Source organism: Acinonyx jubatus, chromosome B4 (genome assembly GCF_027475565.1).
Source record: "Acinonyx jubatus isolate Ajub_Pintada_27869175 chromosome B4, VMU_Ajub_asm_v1.0, whole genome shotgun sequence".
NCBI classification, from domain to species: Eukaryota; Metazoa; Chordata; class Mammalia; order Carnivora; family Felidae; genus Acinonyx; species Acinonyx jubatus.
This window is the reverse complement of record NC_069387.1, coordinates 79699795-79718490: the sequence shown is the minus strand read 5'-3', so window position 1 is coordinate 79718490 and position 18696 is coordinate 79699795. Positions and strand designations below refer to the sequence as shown.

The 18696-nt window shown below is 35.3% G+C and overlaps 2 protein-coding genes across 2 annotated transcripts; one reads left to right on the top strand and one right to left on the bottom strand.

Annotated features, from left to right (window-relative positions):
- The first annotated feature begins 2029 nt into the window (after positions 1–2029).
- Positions 2030–3043, top strand: LOC106982797 (olfactory receptor 9K2-like). The gene has a single exon (XM_015080975.3). It carries the CDS (start codon positions 2081–2083, stop codon positions 3041–3043), a length of 963 nt encoding a protein of 320 aa, XP_014936461.1. The 5' UTR covers positions 2030–2080.
- A 10406-nt stretch (positions 3044–13449) lies between these two features.
- Positions 13450–14416, bottom strand: LOC106982809 (olfactory receptor 9K2-like). The gene has a single exon (XM_015080985.3). It carries the CDS (start codon positions 14386–14388, stop codon positions 13450–13452), a length of 939 nt encoding a protein of 312 aa, XP_014936471.1. The 5' UTR covers positions 14389–14416.
- Positions 14417–18696: the final 4280 nt, after the last annotated feature.

Below are 18696 nucleotides of genomic sequence, written 5' to 3'. Positions count from 1 at the left end.
AGCCTATCTTTGTGAATCTTATTATATTGCTCTAAGGGTCATTATTACAGTGTCACCCAGAAATTCCTCCAGCCTTTCCAAACTTCACAGGCCTCAATTCACCTTCATTAATAATTTCCAGTTTAAGATACTTAAACTATTTACTCTTCCTACACTTACCAAACTTTTACTAATCCTGCATTATAATAAAGGAACGTGCCGGGCCCATATGTGTTGCTGTGTACACACTAAAAAAAATCCAGATAATTCTAGAAATAATTTTTAAATAAAAAAGATTTTCTAAAAGTAGAATTATAATTAAATTATGGAAATCTTCAGGGGAAAATGGCATTTGCATAATTATAATACACTGTTTCATTAAATAGAGTATTATGTCTTTGGTTTTACTGTAGTCTTTTAGTCACACATAATTATTGAGGATTTTTAAATACAGATCATGATCTCTTATACAATTTCATGCTAAGAATTCTTAGAATATTTTTTAAATTATCATTTCTTCCACTATATTTTACAAAAATTTAGTATTTACACATAAGAAAGCTTAGAATTAGCAAAACATTATCTGAATTTGTGACTTAGAGGGCATTTGTCATGGCATGAAACACATCGACATCAGGAAATACAGGTAAATCATAATTTGGAGTTAACTTCTATCTTTTTTTAAAGCATAGCAAATGTAATTTATGATGATTTAATATATTCATTCTTTTTAAACTTATATATCACAAACATTTAAATCTGTTTCCTTATGCTTACCAATATCTATGCTATGGTAATTACCAGAATGTCTTTCCTTGTCAATGAAGAAAATAAAGTCCAGAGAAATTTCCCAAAGGATACACATAACCAGAGAAGAAAAGCTCCTCATATATGGACTATTATTAGATTAATTGCTTATGTCTGAGGTTACTGCAGTCCTCATGGACAACAGCCCTTGAGCCTGTACTTCTGTCTCCATAATTGACTTTATGATTGCTCCTCTCCCAATGGAATCCATCACAGAGGATGAACAAAACCTCAATGTGGAAAACTCCTGCAGAAAGGTATCAGAAGTAAAGTAAGTACTGTTGATATTCTACCAAGTGATCATGGACTCTGGAGACCGAAGGTTGTTATGGTCCTCAAATATCCATGGTCATCCCATTGTCCTCATTTTAAGATATATAAGGCATAATAGAATATAAGAAAGGAACTCTCCTTTAATATATATTCCTTAATTGGCTTGCCCTGACTAAAGAGTGACAGCCCTTGAATTGACACAGCTTTGATAGAAGTTATTCACTGTCATGTGAGCATTAGAATGTTTATCAGCTTCTTCTCTGCTCTAAAGAAAATGGCTAAGTGAATCTGTGTGATTCACACACCTACTAATGGAAGTAAAATATATATAACAAGGCAATAAAAATGCATCTATTTGGGAGGAATATCCTTGACCTGAGAAAAGGAACATAGATTTGGAAAGAGCATTAGAAAATGATATCTAGGTTTAGTGATTATTTTGATGTTATTAATTTTAACATACCAATAACTTATGATTTTTATTCCATTTTTAGAGATGGCACAGTAATAATGGAAACCAAAGATTGTACATAAAAGAAGGTAAACATATTTCTAAATATATTTTGTACTGTCTTTTAATGATTCAGACACGGACAGTGAATCATGATGGCTATAGCACTATCATACAGATTATATGTATTCCCTGCATTTTAGGTTACATTTTTACTTTAGGTAAAGCTAATTATTTAACAATGAATATATTAGGAATAGAAATTCAAAAAGTGATGAATTTTAGACCACATATTATGTTACTTTCTTGGTGAATACTCAGCAAAATTATGACCTAAAATACAATAACCCATTAACTTCTTTCACTGCTTAACAGAAAAACAGTCTCATGGATCTCGTATTATCTAATTCAAATTCCTGATTCTTCATGACATTAACATGGTTTCATATACAATATTTAATTAAGATATAACTAATTTTTTCCACACTTAAGAAAGTATTTGTGTCACTAGAAACAAAGCACAGGTTTCATTTGTTCATTTTTCCTTGTCCCTTTCAGCAGGTTTCTGCCATGGGTGACAGGGGAACAAACAATCACTCGGAAGTGACTGACTTCATCCTGGTAGGCTTCAGGGTCAGCTCCGAGCTCCACATTCTCCTCTTCCTGATCTTTCTGCTTGTGTATGCCATGATCCTCCTAGGGAATGTTGGGATGATGACCATTATTATGACTGATCCCCAGCTGAACACACCCATGTATTTCTTCCTAGGCAACCTGTCCTTCATTGATCTCTTCTATTCATCTGTTATTGCACCCAAGGCCATGATCAACTTCTGGTCTGAGAGCAAGTCCATCTCCTTTGCAGGCTGTGTGACCCAGCTCTTTCTCTTTGCCCTCTTCATCGTGGCGGAGGGATTTCTCCTGGCAGCTATGGCCTATGACCGCTTCATTGCCATCTGCAACCCACTCCTCTACTCTTCCCAGATGTCAACACATCTTTGCATTCAGTTGGTGGCTGGTTCTTATATCTGTGGCTGCATTAGCTCGATTCTTCAGACAAGCATGGTATTTACTCTGTCCTTTTGTGGCTCTCGGTCCATTGACCACTTTTACTGTGACACTCGCCCACTTGAGAGGATATCTTGTTCTGACTTCTTCATCTATAGGATGATTTCCTTTTTCTTATCGAGCATCATCATCTTGCCTACCATCATAGTTATTATTATTTCTTACTTGTATATTGTGTCCACAGTTCTCAAGATACGCTCCTCTGAGGGACGTAAGAAAGCATTCTCCACTTGCAGCTCACACCTGGGAGTCGTGAGTGTGCTGTACGGTGCTGTGTTTTTTATGTATCTCACTCCTGACAGATTTCCTGAGCTGAGTAAAGTGGCCTCGTTGTGTTACACCCTAGTCACGCCCATGCTGAATCCTTTGATTTACTCTCTGAGAAACAAAGATGTCAAAGAAGCTCTGAGAAAGATTCTGGGGAAAAAAATACTTTTACTTAATTCTATCTTAACAGTGACATAACTGAAAGGAAGGGGCATTATGGCAGTCTGGGAGGCATCGATGCAAACAATGCACCCAATGATTTTGAAATTCTCAATTTTAGAAAGTTTATTTATTTGAATCCCTTGTACCTATAGCTGAAGAATACATTTGGTCTATATTTTGCCTAGCTGTTGATTTTGGGGTGGAAGAGCTTTCTCCATACTTCACCTTTATTTGAGTAAAGACAATGATTGCCATGTAATTTGATTTTAAGGAAAATATATTCCAAATTTACTGCTGGCTCTATAAGGATGATGTTAGGATTTATTTTCCTCTGGATTCAGTAACAAATATTATATAATGTGTATAATTATATAATGTGTATAATTGGTAGATAACCTTATGATATAAGGTCACCCTAAGGGTGACATGTGAGTCACTCAACTGTGTAAGAACTGAGTGAGTGAAACACTTAGTTAATGGTTTCTCTGACTTAGATCAATTATTCTTGCAAATCCTCCCTTTCACAAGATAACTGTAATGAAACTGAACCAAAAATAAGGACAATTCATTTTTTGTTATATATGGCTAGTGAGAGTTAATTCATCACATTGATAATTATTGAATTCTGATGCCTTCTTGTCCTATGAAATTCCCTATGTATAAATAATTTCAGTCCTAGCTCACCATGAAATCCGGGGGAAATAGCTATAGAGAACTAAACTGCCATATATTAGTCCAGTGAAAAAGACATTTATGGAAAATACAAAGAAAGTGTAGTCTCTAAAGGTGAGTGGTTCTATGGTCACAGAACACTTCCTAAGCACATTTTAAAACAAATAGCATTAAGCCAAATGAAATAAATAGCTTTCTGGGCACATGGAGAAAATAACTTGATGGTGAACTTCATGTGGTTTATAAGTGATTTGTAACACACAAGACAAGAGTGAAGCATGAGACTTAAAGGGAAATTCATGGAAATCATACAGATTTACTAACATATATGTCAGGCCAAGGAAGCTGACCTTTATTCTGTAGACGGGGGTAAGCACTGGGAATTTTTAGAAAGACAGTATTGTATTCAAATTGTCATTATACGAAAATCATACTGGTAGCTTTGAGGAAGATAAGTACTCTTTGGGAGAAAGACGGTAATCCCAGAAAGTGTGTGGTCATCCAAGAGGTTATGGTGGCTTTAATGGACGGAGTCTTATTAGGGACAGTGAAGAAAGAGATGACCTTTAGAATTGAAGGTAAAGTAAGCTGAATACTGATTGCTGGTTGATCACATGAGAATGACCTAGAAGTGAGTAATGATGCTAATGTTTGAGCATCTGTGCTGGAGAAATGCTACCTCATAATGAGGAAGGCAATATAAGGGTAAGATAAGTTCATTGGTAAGAGTTAAGAAAATAAGCTCAGGTGTCAGACAGAGCTTTCAAATTCTGTTTTTGCCCCTGTAGCTTCGGGTAAGTTACATAGTATCTCCACATAGTTATTTCCTCCTGAAAAATGGGGTGTATAAGAGAATCTCCACCATAGAGTCACTTGAATGATTGAATTATGTAAATTTCATATGTTTGTTAAACCCACATCAGATTTGTCTTTTCCTCCTGCTCTCAACACTATTCATGTTACGTCTGAGACAGGAAGACACTAACTTTCTCTGCCCCTCTGTCTTCCCTCTGTGCCATGATGTGTCTCCAGCTCTCCAAGCATATCTGTTTTCATTTTCATAGACAGAGCTTGAGAAACACTTACTACTTTGTTATTTCAGTCTTTACCTTTCTCTCTGCAGAAAACTAAGGGAAAAAATTGTAAAATGATCAAAAAGGCAACAGAAGCCCCAATTATTTTTTTTTCTATTTAGTGCTATTTCTTAATGTACATTTTAACTAGCCAACATACAGTGTAATATTGGTTTCAGGAGTAGAAGTCAGTAACTGATCATCACAAGTGCCCTCCTTAATACCCATCACCCATCTAGCCCATTCCCCAATTAAATGCAAAATAGTTATCTAATCATCAAATGCTGTATCTACTCATCTCTCTACCCGTGTCTTTCTCTAAGAATCCTCTCTTATATTTTAACAAATGTCATCTCTTCAACCACATTTTAAAAAATGCAGATCACTAGGGAAAATACAGGACTCACTGTGTCTTGTGTCTCCTGAGATGAAGCAGAAACATGTTTAGGTTGAAAGAGGCACAGTTTACTAACCCTCCCTATGAATAAAATGCAGATACCCTTAAGTAACACTCTGGAATAAACCTGAAATGAGAGAGGATCCTAACTTTTTAAATCTTCATCCAATGATATTAGTAATCCTTTATCAAACTGAGAAAAAAAAAAAAGACCCTACCAATAGAGCTGACTGCCATGGGAGAACAATGTTCCTCTATATTCACCATGTGCTGCACCCCACAACCACCATCGGACACGCATGCACATATATACAAACATTTACATAGTGTCTCTATCTCTATCTCTCTCTCTGTCTCTCTCTCTCTCTCTCTCTCTCTCACACACACACACACACACACACACACGCATGCTCATACCAGGATATCTTTGATCAGAACACCCAGAAAGATCACCGGATGTATCACTGAACCTATAACAATATATGTCTAATGTCATGCAGCTGACTCAGGAAAGAATCCTCAGGCTGATGTAGAAGCTAACAGACCTCACCATGGCAAGATATGCACAATAATTTTTCAATTCTGACCTATTCCCTTTTCCTGACGTCAAGTAATTTCTGTGTTGCTATAGGAATTGCATTCAGGTATATTCTATTCTCACTCCTGTTAGGAAATTACTCTTACCCTTTTACTTTTGATTCAAGAAGGATACATGTGCTGTACAGTGTAAATTCTTAAAGGAGGGATATATTGAATAATAATGACAATATTAGCTCTCATGTTAATATAATGAATCAAAATAGATTCAGAAATGCATAAATATATATGTATATGTAATTCTTTGAATATGATATGCATTATAGGACCACTTATAAACAAATCAGTGTTGTAGTTTGTTGAGTCATATACAAAACCATTTTAATAATATATAGCTAATATTTTAATTTTGAGATTATATGATTTTTTATTAAGTTTTTATTTTAATTCCAGTAGAGTTTATAACATACAGTGTTATATTAGTTTCAGGTGTACAATATAGTGATTCAGCACTTCCATACATCGTTATCAGTGCTCATCATAATAAGTGTACTCTTAATCCCTTTCACCTATTTCACCCACCCTCTTGTCTAAAACATAATGCACATAAGGAACTTCTTCAAACTCATCTGATGACTTCCCATTAAAGAATCATTACAGATGACTGCACTGCCAATAACTAGTAAAGTTTTCTTAACTTAAATGATAGTGTTAATGGTAGTGAATCCTCACTCCACACCTGCTATGCTAACAATTACAGTAAAAGGTTTGTGCCTACTTAATCATTGAGGTTTTTTATATCATAAATATTTTCTATGCCTTCGGTAGTTTCCTGTTTTTAGGCCAAAATTAAAACTTCAATCCAGAAACAAAAGAGAGAGAGAGAGAGAGAGACCTCTGAGTCATTGCTCTAAAATGCAACTCCTTCAACCTAAAAAAGATCTGCCCAATTCTTTCTTCAATCACTTTATTGAGAAATAGTTGGTGTGAAATCAACTGTATTCTTTCAGAGTATACAATTCTGACTTTTGGCAGTTTTATACATCATGAAACCCTCTCCAGACCAAGATACCAGACTGTTATTTTAAAGTTTTTAAAAATTTGTTTATGTAATCTCTACAGTCAACATGGGGTTTGAACTGATGACCCTAAGATCAAGAATTGCCTACTCCTCCTACTGGACCAGCCAGGAACTCCAAGATACAGAAGTTTTCTATCACCTCAGAAAGATTTATCATGCCCCTATTTAAATCATGTCTCCTTCCAATCCCATTCCCACATAACCAGTGATCTGTTTGTTTGTTTTTTTTGTTTTTTTTTTTTTTTTTGCACATCCATCTATTTATCTACCTATTTAATCTGCATATGATATGCACTGTCTCCTGGCAGGCTTCTTTAACTGAGTAAAATGAATTTGAATTTAGCCATTTTGTCATGTGTATAAGTAACTCATTCTTTTCATTATTCAGTAGCATTCCATTTTCTGTTGTACACAAACACCAAATTTTGTTTATGCACTCTTCAATTGATGGGCTTTTTTAAAAAAATTATTTATTGTTTAATTTGCATCCAAGTTAGCTAGCATATGGTGCAACAATGATTTCAGGAGTAGATTCCTTAATGCCCCTTACCCATTTAGAACATCTCCCCTCCCACAACTGATGGGCAATTGAGGTGCTATCACCTTTTAGATATTGTGAATAACAGCAATATGAACATTCACATGACATGTATTTGAACCAGGGCTACTCTGTCTCTCCCCTCTCCCAGTCCAGCATGATAGGAAGCACACAGGCAAGTGCAGACTCCTCTTCCCCTAGATCCCAGTCAAGGGCTACCCTATCACCTTGAGAGTGGCAGGCTGAAAACATTTCTTATCCCCTCCAGCTCCATGCTGCAGAAGCTCTACTCAAGGCAAGAGTAACTAAAATGTCTAGAGATCTCTACCTCTACTCAGGAACCATTCATATTATAGAAGGTCTACCCCAAGCATGATAGGCCAAGAATTATAAGGCTCCAACTTCAATTGCATTGGTTCAAAGGATAGAGGTTTTTTGCCAGGAGAGGTAAGCTTAGAAGACCATAGGCTACTGACCTCAGCAGAAATCTGCTCATAAAACCAGGGTGTGTCTCTGAGAGAAATGGGCCACTGCTTCTTCTCCAGTTCGAGAACAGTTGAACAGGCTTTACCTGGAATGAAAGGTAGGCAATAATAACAGAGGCTCCAAACTCTCCTCAGGTGAACTGACTTTATTTGGAACAAAGTGTGGGAAAATTCTAGCATAAGTGACTTTCAAACACAATGCACATTTGGTGATAAGAAATTAAGAGGAGGCTGATAGCTTCATGAGAGAAAAAAACAAACTGCAGACCAACTAGATGTTTACTAGAGAACCAGGTAAGGAGACAGCTAAGAAGGCCCTTCTGGGATTAGAACAAACCTCAAAGACTGGCCTTAAAGATCATCCTTGCAGAGGGGGCCAAAACAATTGGATGAGACAATAGAGAAATAGATGTCACACAATTTTTTTAAAACAATAGAACAAGAAAATTTGTGGAGTCTCTATGCTCAGTGGGAAACCTACAGTGGCACATCACTCAAGAAAATGATCAGGGGAGGACACAGCCAAAGCTTACCCAATAAATCCACTGTCATCCAAGAGTACACACAAGCCTAAGCTTGTGCCTCTGGAAAGGGACACGAAGCATTTCTCAGAGCAAACAGATTGAATGATACAGGTAAAAAACTAAACAAGCCAAAACACAAAAAAATACAAAAGTTATTTCAAACACATATTCGGGAGTTTAAACGTACAATAACTGAAAAATGTTATATAGTGGGAATCATGCAGTATGTATCCTTTTCAGATTGGCTTCTTTCACTTAATCACATGCATTTACAGCCACCTCATGTCCTTTCACAACTTGAGAGTTAGCTCATTTTTTTATTTTTTTACTTTATTTTACTTTTGAGAGAGAGAGAGAGGGAGAGAGAGAGAGAGAGAGAGAGAGAGAGAGAGAATGAGCGGGGGAGGGGCAGAGGGAGAGAGATAGAGAGAGAGAGAAAAAGAGAATCTTAAGCTGACTCTCCACCCTGCACAGAGCCTGACATGGGGCTCACCCCCAGGACCCTGGGATCATGATCTGAATTGAAATCAAGAGACTGATGCTTAACCGAGTGAGCCACCCAGGTGCCCCTTAGCTTATTTCTTTTTAGGGTTGAATGTTATTCCATCACAGTCCATTACTCATTCACCTGCCAAAGGATATTTTGGTTATTTCCATGTTTTTGCAATTATGAATAAAGCTGCTAGACACATTCATGTGCAGGATCTTGTGAGGACGTGAGAGTTTTCAACTTGATTGGGTAAACATCAAGGAGCACAACTACTAGATTGTATAGTAAGAGGATTTTTAGTTTTGCATGAAATCGAAAAACTGTCTTCCAAAGTGGCTATACCATTTTGCATTCACCATAGCAATGACTGAGGATTACTGTTCCTCCATATCCTTGCCAGCATTTGGTAGAGTCTGTGGTTTCTATTGTGGCCATTCTAATAGGGGTGTAGTAGCAGTAGTATACTGTTCTTTCTTTTTGTTTCTTTTTTATTTAAGACTTTACATTTTAGAGAAGTTTAAGGTACAGAGACATTTACCTGATATCCCTTGCCCCCACAGATGCATACCTTCCTCCATTGCCAACATTCCCCACCAGATTGGTATGTGATGAACCTATGGTCACACCTATCATCATCCAAAATCCAGTTTATTTAAGGTTTCACCCTAGGTGTCATATATTTTATCGGTTTGAACAAATATAAATGACATGTATCCATAATGATGGAGCCATACAATCTTTTGCCCTAAAAATCTTTTCTACCCCGCTGTTCATCCCTTCCTCCACCCACGGCCCTAGCAACCACTTATCTTTTTCCTCACTCTATAGTTCTGGCTCTTCCAGAATGCCATATTTGGACTCATACATAGGTATTCTTTTCAGAGTGGCTTCTTTCACTCAGTAGTAAGTCTTTAAGATTCCTCCTGGTCTTTTCACAGCTTGATAGTTCAATGTGGGGTTTTTTTTTGCACTAAATAATGTTTTATTGCCTGAATATACCATGGTTTATTGATCCAGTCACTTGCTGAAGGAAATCTTGGTTGTTTCCAAATTTTGGCAATTATAAATAAAGCTGCTGTAAATTTCCATGTGCTAGTTTTGGTATGGACATACATTTTCAGCTCTTTTGGATAAATACCAAGCAGCATACTTGGTAGATCATAGATCAGTAAGAATGTGTTTAGTTTTGTGAGAAACTGCCAAACTGTCTTCCAAAGTGGCTGTACTATTTTGCATTACCCACTAGTGGTGGTTAAGAGTTCCTGTTGCTCCACATGCAATGATTTGATGTTGTCAGTATTCTGCACTCTGGTTATTCTGATAGGTGCATAGTGGTATCCCATTGTTGTTTTACACGACATTCCCTCATTGTATATGGTATGGAACACGTTTTCCTATGTTTATCTGCCACCTGCATATCTTCCTTGAGTGGTGTCTGTTAAGGTCATTGTCTAGTTTTTAATAGGGTTGTTTGTTTTCTTATACTTGAGTATTAAGTGCTCCTTGCATTTTTGCATAACGTTTATTAAATACATCTTTTCTACATATTTTCCCTGAGACTATGTCTTTCTTTTTAATTGCTAAAAATGCTTTTACAGAGCATAATTTTATAATTTTAGTGAAGTTCAATTTATCAGTTATGCTTTTCATGGATCATGCCCTGGTATTGTATCTAAAAAGGCATCACCAAACACAAAGTCATCCAGATTTCTCCTCAATTATCTTCTAAGGGTTTTGTAATTTTGTGTTTTATACTTAAATTTATGGCTTCTTTGAGTTAATTTTTGTGAATGCTGTAAAGTCTATGTTTATGCTCACAGTTTTGCATGTGGCTGTCCAGGTGTTCTAGTACTCTTTATTGAACATCCTGTCTTTCCTCCATTGTATCCTCTTTGCTTTCCTCCTTTGGCAAAGGTCAGTTGAGTCTATCAATGTGGCTTTATTTCTAGTTTCTCTGTTCTATTCAGTTATCTATTTGTTTATTCTTTCATCAATACCACACTATCTGGATTAGTGTAGATGTGTAGTTGTGTATAATTGAAGTTGTGCAGTATCATCAGTCCTCCAATTCTGTTCTTCTCCTTCAATATTGTGTTGGCTATTCTGGCTTGTTACCTTTTCATATAGCTTCATTTTAAATATATAGTTTGTCAAAAAAAAAACAAAAACAAAAATAAAAATAAATAAATATATAGTTTGTCAATAACAAAAAAGTTACTTGCTAGAGTTTTTATTGGGATTGCATTGAATATGTAGAGCAAGTTGAGAAGAAATTACATCTTGTCAATATTGCCTTCCTCTCTATGAACATTCAATGGTTCTCCATTTTTATAAGTCTTCTTTGATTTCTTCAGTAGAACTTTATACTTTTCTTCCTAGAGATCTTATACATATTTTGTGAAATTTATACCTAAGTATTTTATTAGCAAAAGTGATAATATGAATAGCATTGTGTTTTTTATTTTAAATTCTACTTGGTCATTGCTAGTATACAGAAAGCAATGAACTTTTGTATAGTAACCATGTATCCTGAAACACTCCTATATTTCATACTAGTTTTAGGAGGGTATTTGGGAAATTCTTTCAAATTTTCTACATAGACAAATGTCACCTGTGAACAAAGATTGATGTATTCTTCATTTCTGTATAATGCTTTATAGTAATTTGCTAGGGCTGCCATAACAACCTACCAAAGACTTGGTTCCCCAACCGCCAAATATTTTTCTCCCAGTTTTGAAGACGGGAAGTACAGAATCAGCGTGCCGTAAGTAAATATTCTAAGGCTCCTGTCCTTGACTTGCAGGCATCTGCCCTCTTGTTCCCTCTTCATATGGTCATCTCTGAGTCCATATGCACCTCTATGTCTCTTTGTGTGTCCTAATATTTTCTTATAAACACACCAGCCAAACTATATTAGTACCCAGCTGTAACAGCCTTATTTAGATTACTTCTTTGAAGGCTGTATCTCCAAATATAGTCACATACCAAGGTACTGGAGGTTAGGGCTTCAACATATGAGTTTAGGAAGACATCATTCAGCCCATAATACTTTTACGTCCTTTTTGTCTATTACGTTGCCTAAGACATCCAACAGGGTGCTGAAAAGATGTGGTGAGGAGGGACATCTTTGCCTTATTCCTATGTTAGTGGGAAAGCTTCTACTTCATCACCATTAAATATAATGGTTTTTATAGATGTTCTTTTTCAAGTTAAGGAAATGCTCCCTTATTCTTACTTTGCTAAGAGTTCCTTTACTTTTTATCCATTGGCACCATCACCAGAAACATCATATAAGACCAAAAATTATGAAACACACCTCCTTGGTGTACTCTTCACATACTAAGCAGTTACTTTGTTTTGTGTACTTAACCCACAATTTTTTCCAAATAAACTTTTTTTTTTCTATTACATTGGTATACTTCAAGCCCACATCAATAACATGAACTGATATAGTAGTGTACTGCCTCCAAACTTAGCCCTTTAAATAGATCTTCAATACAGTCTAAAGACTTTCCCTAATTGTCAGGACACCCTCTCAAGCACCCTACTTTGTAATCTGTATGTTTATCTTCGGCATAAAATTCTGTGGATTTGGATTGGTTTTGCATGCAGGATGTGATTCTCACACTGGACTATAAGCTCCCTAAAGAATAAGATTATTTATACCTGAGCCTACACAAGACATATTACACACCCAATAAATTAATCAAATAAGTGAATATTCACAGGTATAGATGAGTAAATTTTGGACAACACACAATGTTAATGGCTAACTTGCTCTATACCTTTATTAAATATTCTTCACAATAATTAACCCAGGAAAACAATGTATGAAAACCCAAACTGAGTCACTGGTTGCTCAAAAATGTTTGTAGTTCTCTCTCTACCATTTTGGTTCCTTACATTAGGATTTAGCAACTAGCAATGTCTCAGAACATGCTACAATGCCTGTTAATTTGATATAAAATTTCCCAAATTAATCTTTATAGCTAAGATTATTTATTATTATTTATTATTATATGTATTTTATTATTATTACTTCCTCCTAATATAATACATTTCAGATACTTGATTCAAAATGAAAATTCAATAACTATATAACATGCTAAAACAAAGTAGTTATATAATTAGAAAACATAATATTTTAAAAAACAAGTTGGAGGGGCATTCACTTCTGAATGTTCCCTCTCCGTAAAGAGAGCTTTCTTACTATTCTACCTTTCTAATCTTATAGTCTAATAAATTTTTACCTGCTGCTCAAAAAAAAAAAAGTTGGACATTCTTGTCAATGTTGGAGATTATGTTATAAAGCAAGGAGAAAGCCCAAAACAAACATCTCACAAAACAGTTTATACACTATATTAACATATAAAAGTCGTGCCCAGCAGCAAGCCATTCAGTAAATACAAATCAATACTGTGAAATAGAATGTTATTTGAGATAATGGTAAGGGAAATCTTGAAAAGTGCTTCTCTGATATCCAGGACATCTCCAATATCAGGATGAACAATGTCCCAGGTACCTCACCAGGAAAAGGTTCTGCTAATATATTTATGACGTTTAATAGAATAAATGTTATTAATGGTCAAAAGGAGTATGAAAGAAATACAAAATCCATGTATCCATGGAGAAAAAGAGATAATAATCAAAGAATAGGATTTTTCTTCAGAAGTTTTTTGAGAGCTTCTTTGACATCTTTGTTTCTCAGGGAGTAAATCAAAGGATTCAGCATGGGAGTGACTAGGGTGTAACATAACGAGGCCACTTTACTCAGCTCAGGAAATCTGTCAGGGATGACATACATAAAAATCACAGCACCATACAGCACACTCACGACTCCCAGGTGAGAGCTGCAGGTGGAAAAAGCTTTCTTACGTCCCTCAGTGGATCTTATCTTTAAAACCGTGGACACAATATACATATAGGACACAATAATGACAATTATGGTAGGCAAAATAATAATGCTGCATAAGAAAAAAGAAACGACCTTAAGAAAGTAGAGATCAGAGCAAGAAATCCTTTGAAGTGGACGGTAATCGCAGTAAAAGTGGTCGATGGCTCGGGAAGCACAAAAGGACAAAGTAAATGTCACGCTGGTCAAAAGAATTGAGCTAACGCTGCCACATAAATAGGAACCAGCCACCAATTGCATGCAGAGACGTGCTGTCATCTGGACAGAGTAGAGGAGTGGGTTGCAGATGGCAATGAAGCGGTCATAGGCCATGGCTGCCAGGAGAAATGCCTCCGCCACGATGAAGAGGGCAAAGAGAAAGAGCTGGGTCACACAGCCTGCAAAGGAGATGGACTTGCTTTCAGACCAGAAGTTGATCATGGCCTTGGGTGCAATAACAGACGAATAGAAGAGATCAATGAAGGACAGGTTGCCTAGGAAGAAATACATGGGTGTGTTCAGCCGGGGATCAGTCATAATAATGGTCATCATCCCAACATTACCCAGAAGGATCATGGCATACACAAGCAGAAAGAGCAGGAAGAGGAGAATGTGGAGCTCAGAGCGGACCCTGAAGCCTAAAAGGATGAAGTCAGTCACTTCGGAGTGATTGTCTGTTCCCCTTTCACTCATGGCAGAAACCTGCTGAGAGGCACAAGGAAAAATAAATGAAATCTGGGCTTTGTTTCTAGTGACACAAATACTTTCTTAAGTGTAAAATAAATTAGTTATATCTTAATTAAATATTGCATACAAAGCCATGTGAATGTCATGAAGAATTAGGAGTTTGAATTACATAATACTAGGTCCATGAGGCTGTTATTCTGTTAAGCAGTGAGAGAAGTTAAGGGGTTATTTTATTTTAGATCACTATTTTGCTGAGCATTCACCAAGAAAGTAACATAATATATTGTCTAATGTTAGTCACATTTTGAATTTCTATTCCTAATATATTTATCATTAAATAGTTGTCTTTACCTAAAGAATATAACCTAAAATGCCGGGAATACATATGATCTGTATGATAGTGCTATAGCCATCACTTGCCTGTCAGTGTCTGAATCATTAAAAGACAGTAACAAATATAATTAGAAATATTTTTACCTTCTTTTACCTCCGTCTATTTGATTTCCATTATTACTGTGCCATCTCTAAAAATGGAATAAAAAGTGATAAGTTATTGGTATGTTAAAATTAATAACATCAAAACAATCCCTAAACCTAGATATCATTTTCTAAAGCTCTTTCCAAACCTATGTTCATTTTTTCAGTTCGAGGATATCCCTCCCAAATAAATGCATTTTTATTGCCTCATTACATATATTTTCTTTCCCTTGCTAGTTGTGTGATTTAATATATTACATATTAACTTAACTATTTTCTTTGAAGCAGAGAAATAAGCTAGTAACCATTCCAGTCCTTACATGACAATGAATAACTTTTTATCAAAGCTGCATCAATTCAAAGGCTTTCACTCTTTAGTCAGAGAAAACAGACGTAAGTTTTATATATATATATATATATATATATATATATATATATATATATATAATATAGACATATATATAGACATATATATATAAATATAGACTTAAGTCATAAATATAGACTTAACAGAAGAACAGACTTCTGTTCTGATCTCCTTAAGGAAGGAGAGTTCCTTTCTTGTATTCTATTATGCCTTATATATCTTAATATAAGGATAATAGGATAACCATGGATATTTGAGGACCATAGCAACCTTGGATCTCCAGAGTCCATGATCACTTGGTAGAATATCAACAGTACTTACTTTCTTCTTATCTGCAGGAGTTTTCCACATTGAGGTTTTGTTCATCCTCTGTGACGGATTCCATTGGGAGAGGAGCAATCATGAAGTCAATTATGGAGACAGAAGTGCAGGCTCAAGGGCTGTTGTCCATGAGGACTGCAGTAACCTCAGACATAAGCAAATTATCTAATAATAGTCCAAATATAAGGAGCTGTCCTTCTCTGGTTGTGTGTTTCCTTTGGGAAACTTCTCTATATTTTATTTTCTTTGTTGATAAGAAAAACTTTCTGGTAATTATCATAGCATACATATTGGTAAGCATAAGGAAACAGATTTAAACGTTTGTGCTATATATATATGTTTAAGATGAGTGAATATATTAAATTGTCATAAATTACATTTACCATGCTTTAAAAAAAGATAGAAGTTAGCTCCAAATTATGATTTGCCTGTACTTCCTGATGTCGATGTATTTCATGATATGACAAATGTACTCTGTCACAAAGCCAGATAAAGTTTCACTAATTCTAAGCTTTCTTATGTGTAAATAGTAAATAGTTAGAAAATATAATGGAAGAAATTATAGTTTTAAAAATATTTTAGAAATTCTTAATAAGAAATTGTATAAAAGATCATGATCTGTATTTAAAAATCCTCAATAATTATGTGTGACTAAAGACTACAGTAAAACCAGAGACATAATACTCTATATAATGAAACTAATATTATACGAATGCCATTTTCCCCTGAATATTTCCATAACCTAATTATAGTTCTATTTTTAGAAAAATCTTTTTTTATTTAAAAATGATTTCTAGAATTATCTGGACTTTTTTTTAGTGTGTAGATAGCAAATCATATGGGACAAGAGCTTTTCCTTATTATAATGCAGTATTAGTAGAAGTTTGGTAAGTGTAAGAAGAGCAAACAGTTTAAGTATTTTGAACAGGAAATGATTAATTAAGGTGAATTGAGGCCTGTGAAATTTGGAAAGGCTGGAGGAACTTCTGGGTGACACTCTTATAAGGACTCTTAGAGCAATATAGAAAAATTCACAGAGATAGGCCACCATTGGTGATTCAATTTAAAAATAAAGAACCTTAACTGTGGTCTATGGATCAGATACATGGAAGCAAAAAGATGTCACTGTTTCCTCATCCATCAAAACAGCTTCTCTAGGACGTTGGGGACTCAACAATGCTTCAGAAAATAACCCACATGTATTCACAAGCTTCCAAAGGTGACACTTCCTTGATAGAAAATGTCAAAAGGACCAGGAAGTTGATCCCCAGCTCACTTTGCCCTTTCCAATTCTGAGTTTGTGGGGATCTCATTGGTAGAAGAAATTTTGTGCCAAGAACCGTAGTAGCAGGAGACATTTGAACTTTCCAACATCTCCAATTAGAAAGCACATGGAATAGGACTTGGCTATCCAGTCTCTACAATGTACCAGAATCCAATTCCTTAAACTGCCCACAATGGCATTAGCAATAAAAATATGCTAGGGCTCAAAATACATAAGAACATTTACTGTAATGTGCCATAGTTGGGCATAAAGAAACCCTCCATGGATTCAACGGTTGAAATCATTCAGTGTGTATTTTTTGATGAAGGTCAGCTTAATATAGAAGTCAATAACCAATTAGATAATTAGCTAAGAAGAGTCTATTGCCATGGACATTAAAGATACTTCCTAAAACTCAACGGATCAAACAGAAATCAAATTAAATTTTGGCTAACTTTGAACTAAATAGTACAGTTTGTTATGTCTAATCTTCTGCAATACAGAAGAAGAAGTACTTAGAGGGATATATACAAAGCACTATAGGTAAATACTATAAACAAGAAAAACAGGAACAACTAGACTAATCTTCTATTTTAATATAGTTAAAGAAAAAACAAGTCAAAACAGAAAAAAATGAAAGTAAATAATACAGATAAAAATTCATGAAATAGACAAATATGAATATAGGATATTCACATGGCTTAACACTTTTTTTCTACTGGCCATTTTAGTATTTTTTATTAAGTTTTTATTTTTAATTCCAGTATAGTTGACATACATGTCATATTAGTCTCAGGTGTACAATATAGTCATTCTTCAATTGTATACCTCATTCAATGCTTATCATGATAAGTATCTGCTCTGATCCCCTTCCTTCATTTCCCCCATGCCCCCAGTCACCTCCCAACCTCCCCTCTGGTAACCATCAGTTTGTTCTCTACAGTTAAGAGTTTATTTCTTGGTTTCTCTCTTTCTGTCTCTTTGCTACTTAGTTTCATTTCTTAAATTCCACATATATGTGAAATCATATGGTATTTGTCTTCCTCTGACTGAGTATCTCACTTAGCATTATACTCTCTAGCTCCATCTATGTCATTGCAAATGGCAAGATTTCACTCTTTTTATGGCTGAATAATATTCCATTGTATATGTAGACCACATCTTCTTTATCCATTCGTTTATCAATGGAAACGGGTCACTTCTTTAATCTAGCTATTGTAAACAATGCTGCAATAGACATAGGGGTGTGTGTATCCCTTTGAATTAGTGTTTTTGTATTTTCTGGGGGAAAATATGCAGTGGTGTAATTGCTAGATCATAGGGTAGATCTATTTTTAACTTTTTGAGGAAACTCCATACTCTTTTCCATAGTGGCTGCACCAGTTGGCATTCCCATCAACAGCGCATGAAGGTTCTTTCATGGAGAACTACAACCTCACCCACACTGGTTGTTTTTTGTTTTTGTTTTTGATTTTAGCCATTCTGTCAGGTGTGAGGTGATTACATGGCTTAACATTGATTCTCAGAAAGACTAGTAAGATGTATAAAACTCTAACCAATATAACAGTGGAAAAACAGCAACATTAAATCACAAGTATCAGGAAAGAAAATGGGATAGCACTACAGACAGATACTCCTGATATTAAAATATATATATAGTTGACCCTTGAACAACATGGACTTGAACTGCATGGGTCCACTTCCATGCACATTTTTTTCAATAAATACAGTACAGTGCTGCAAATGTATTGTCCTTCCTTTTGATTTTCTTAATAATTTTCTATTCTCTAGCTTACTTAACTGTAAGAAAACAGCATAAAATACATATAACACACAAAATATATGTTAGTCAACTGTTTCTGTTATCAGTAAGTCTTCTGGTTGT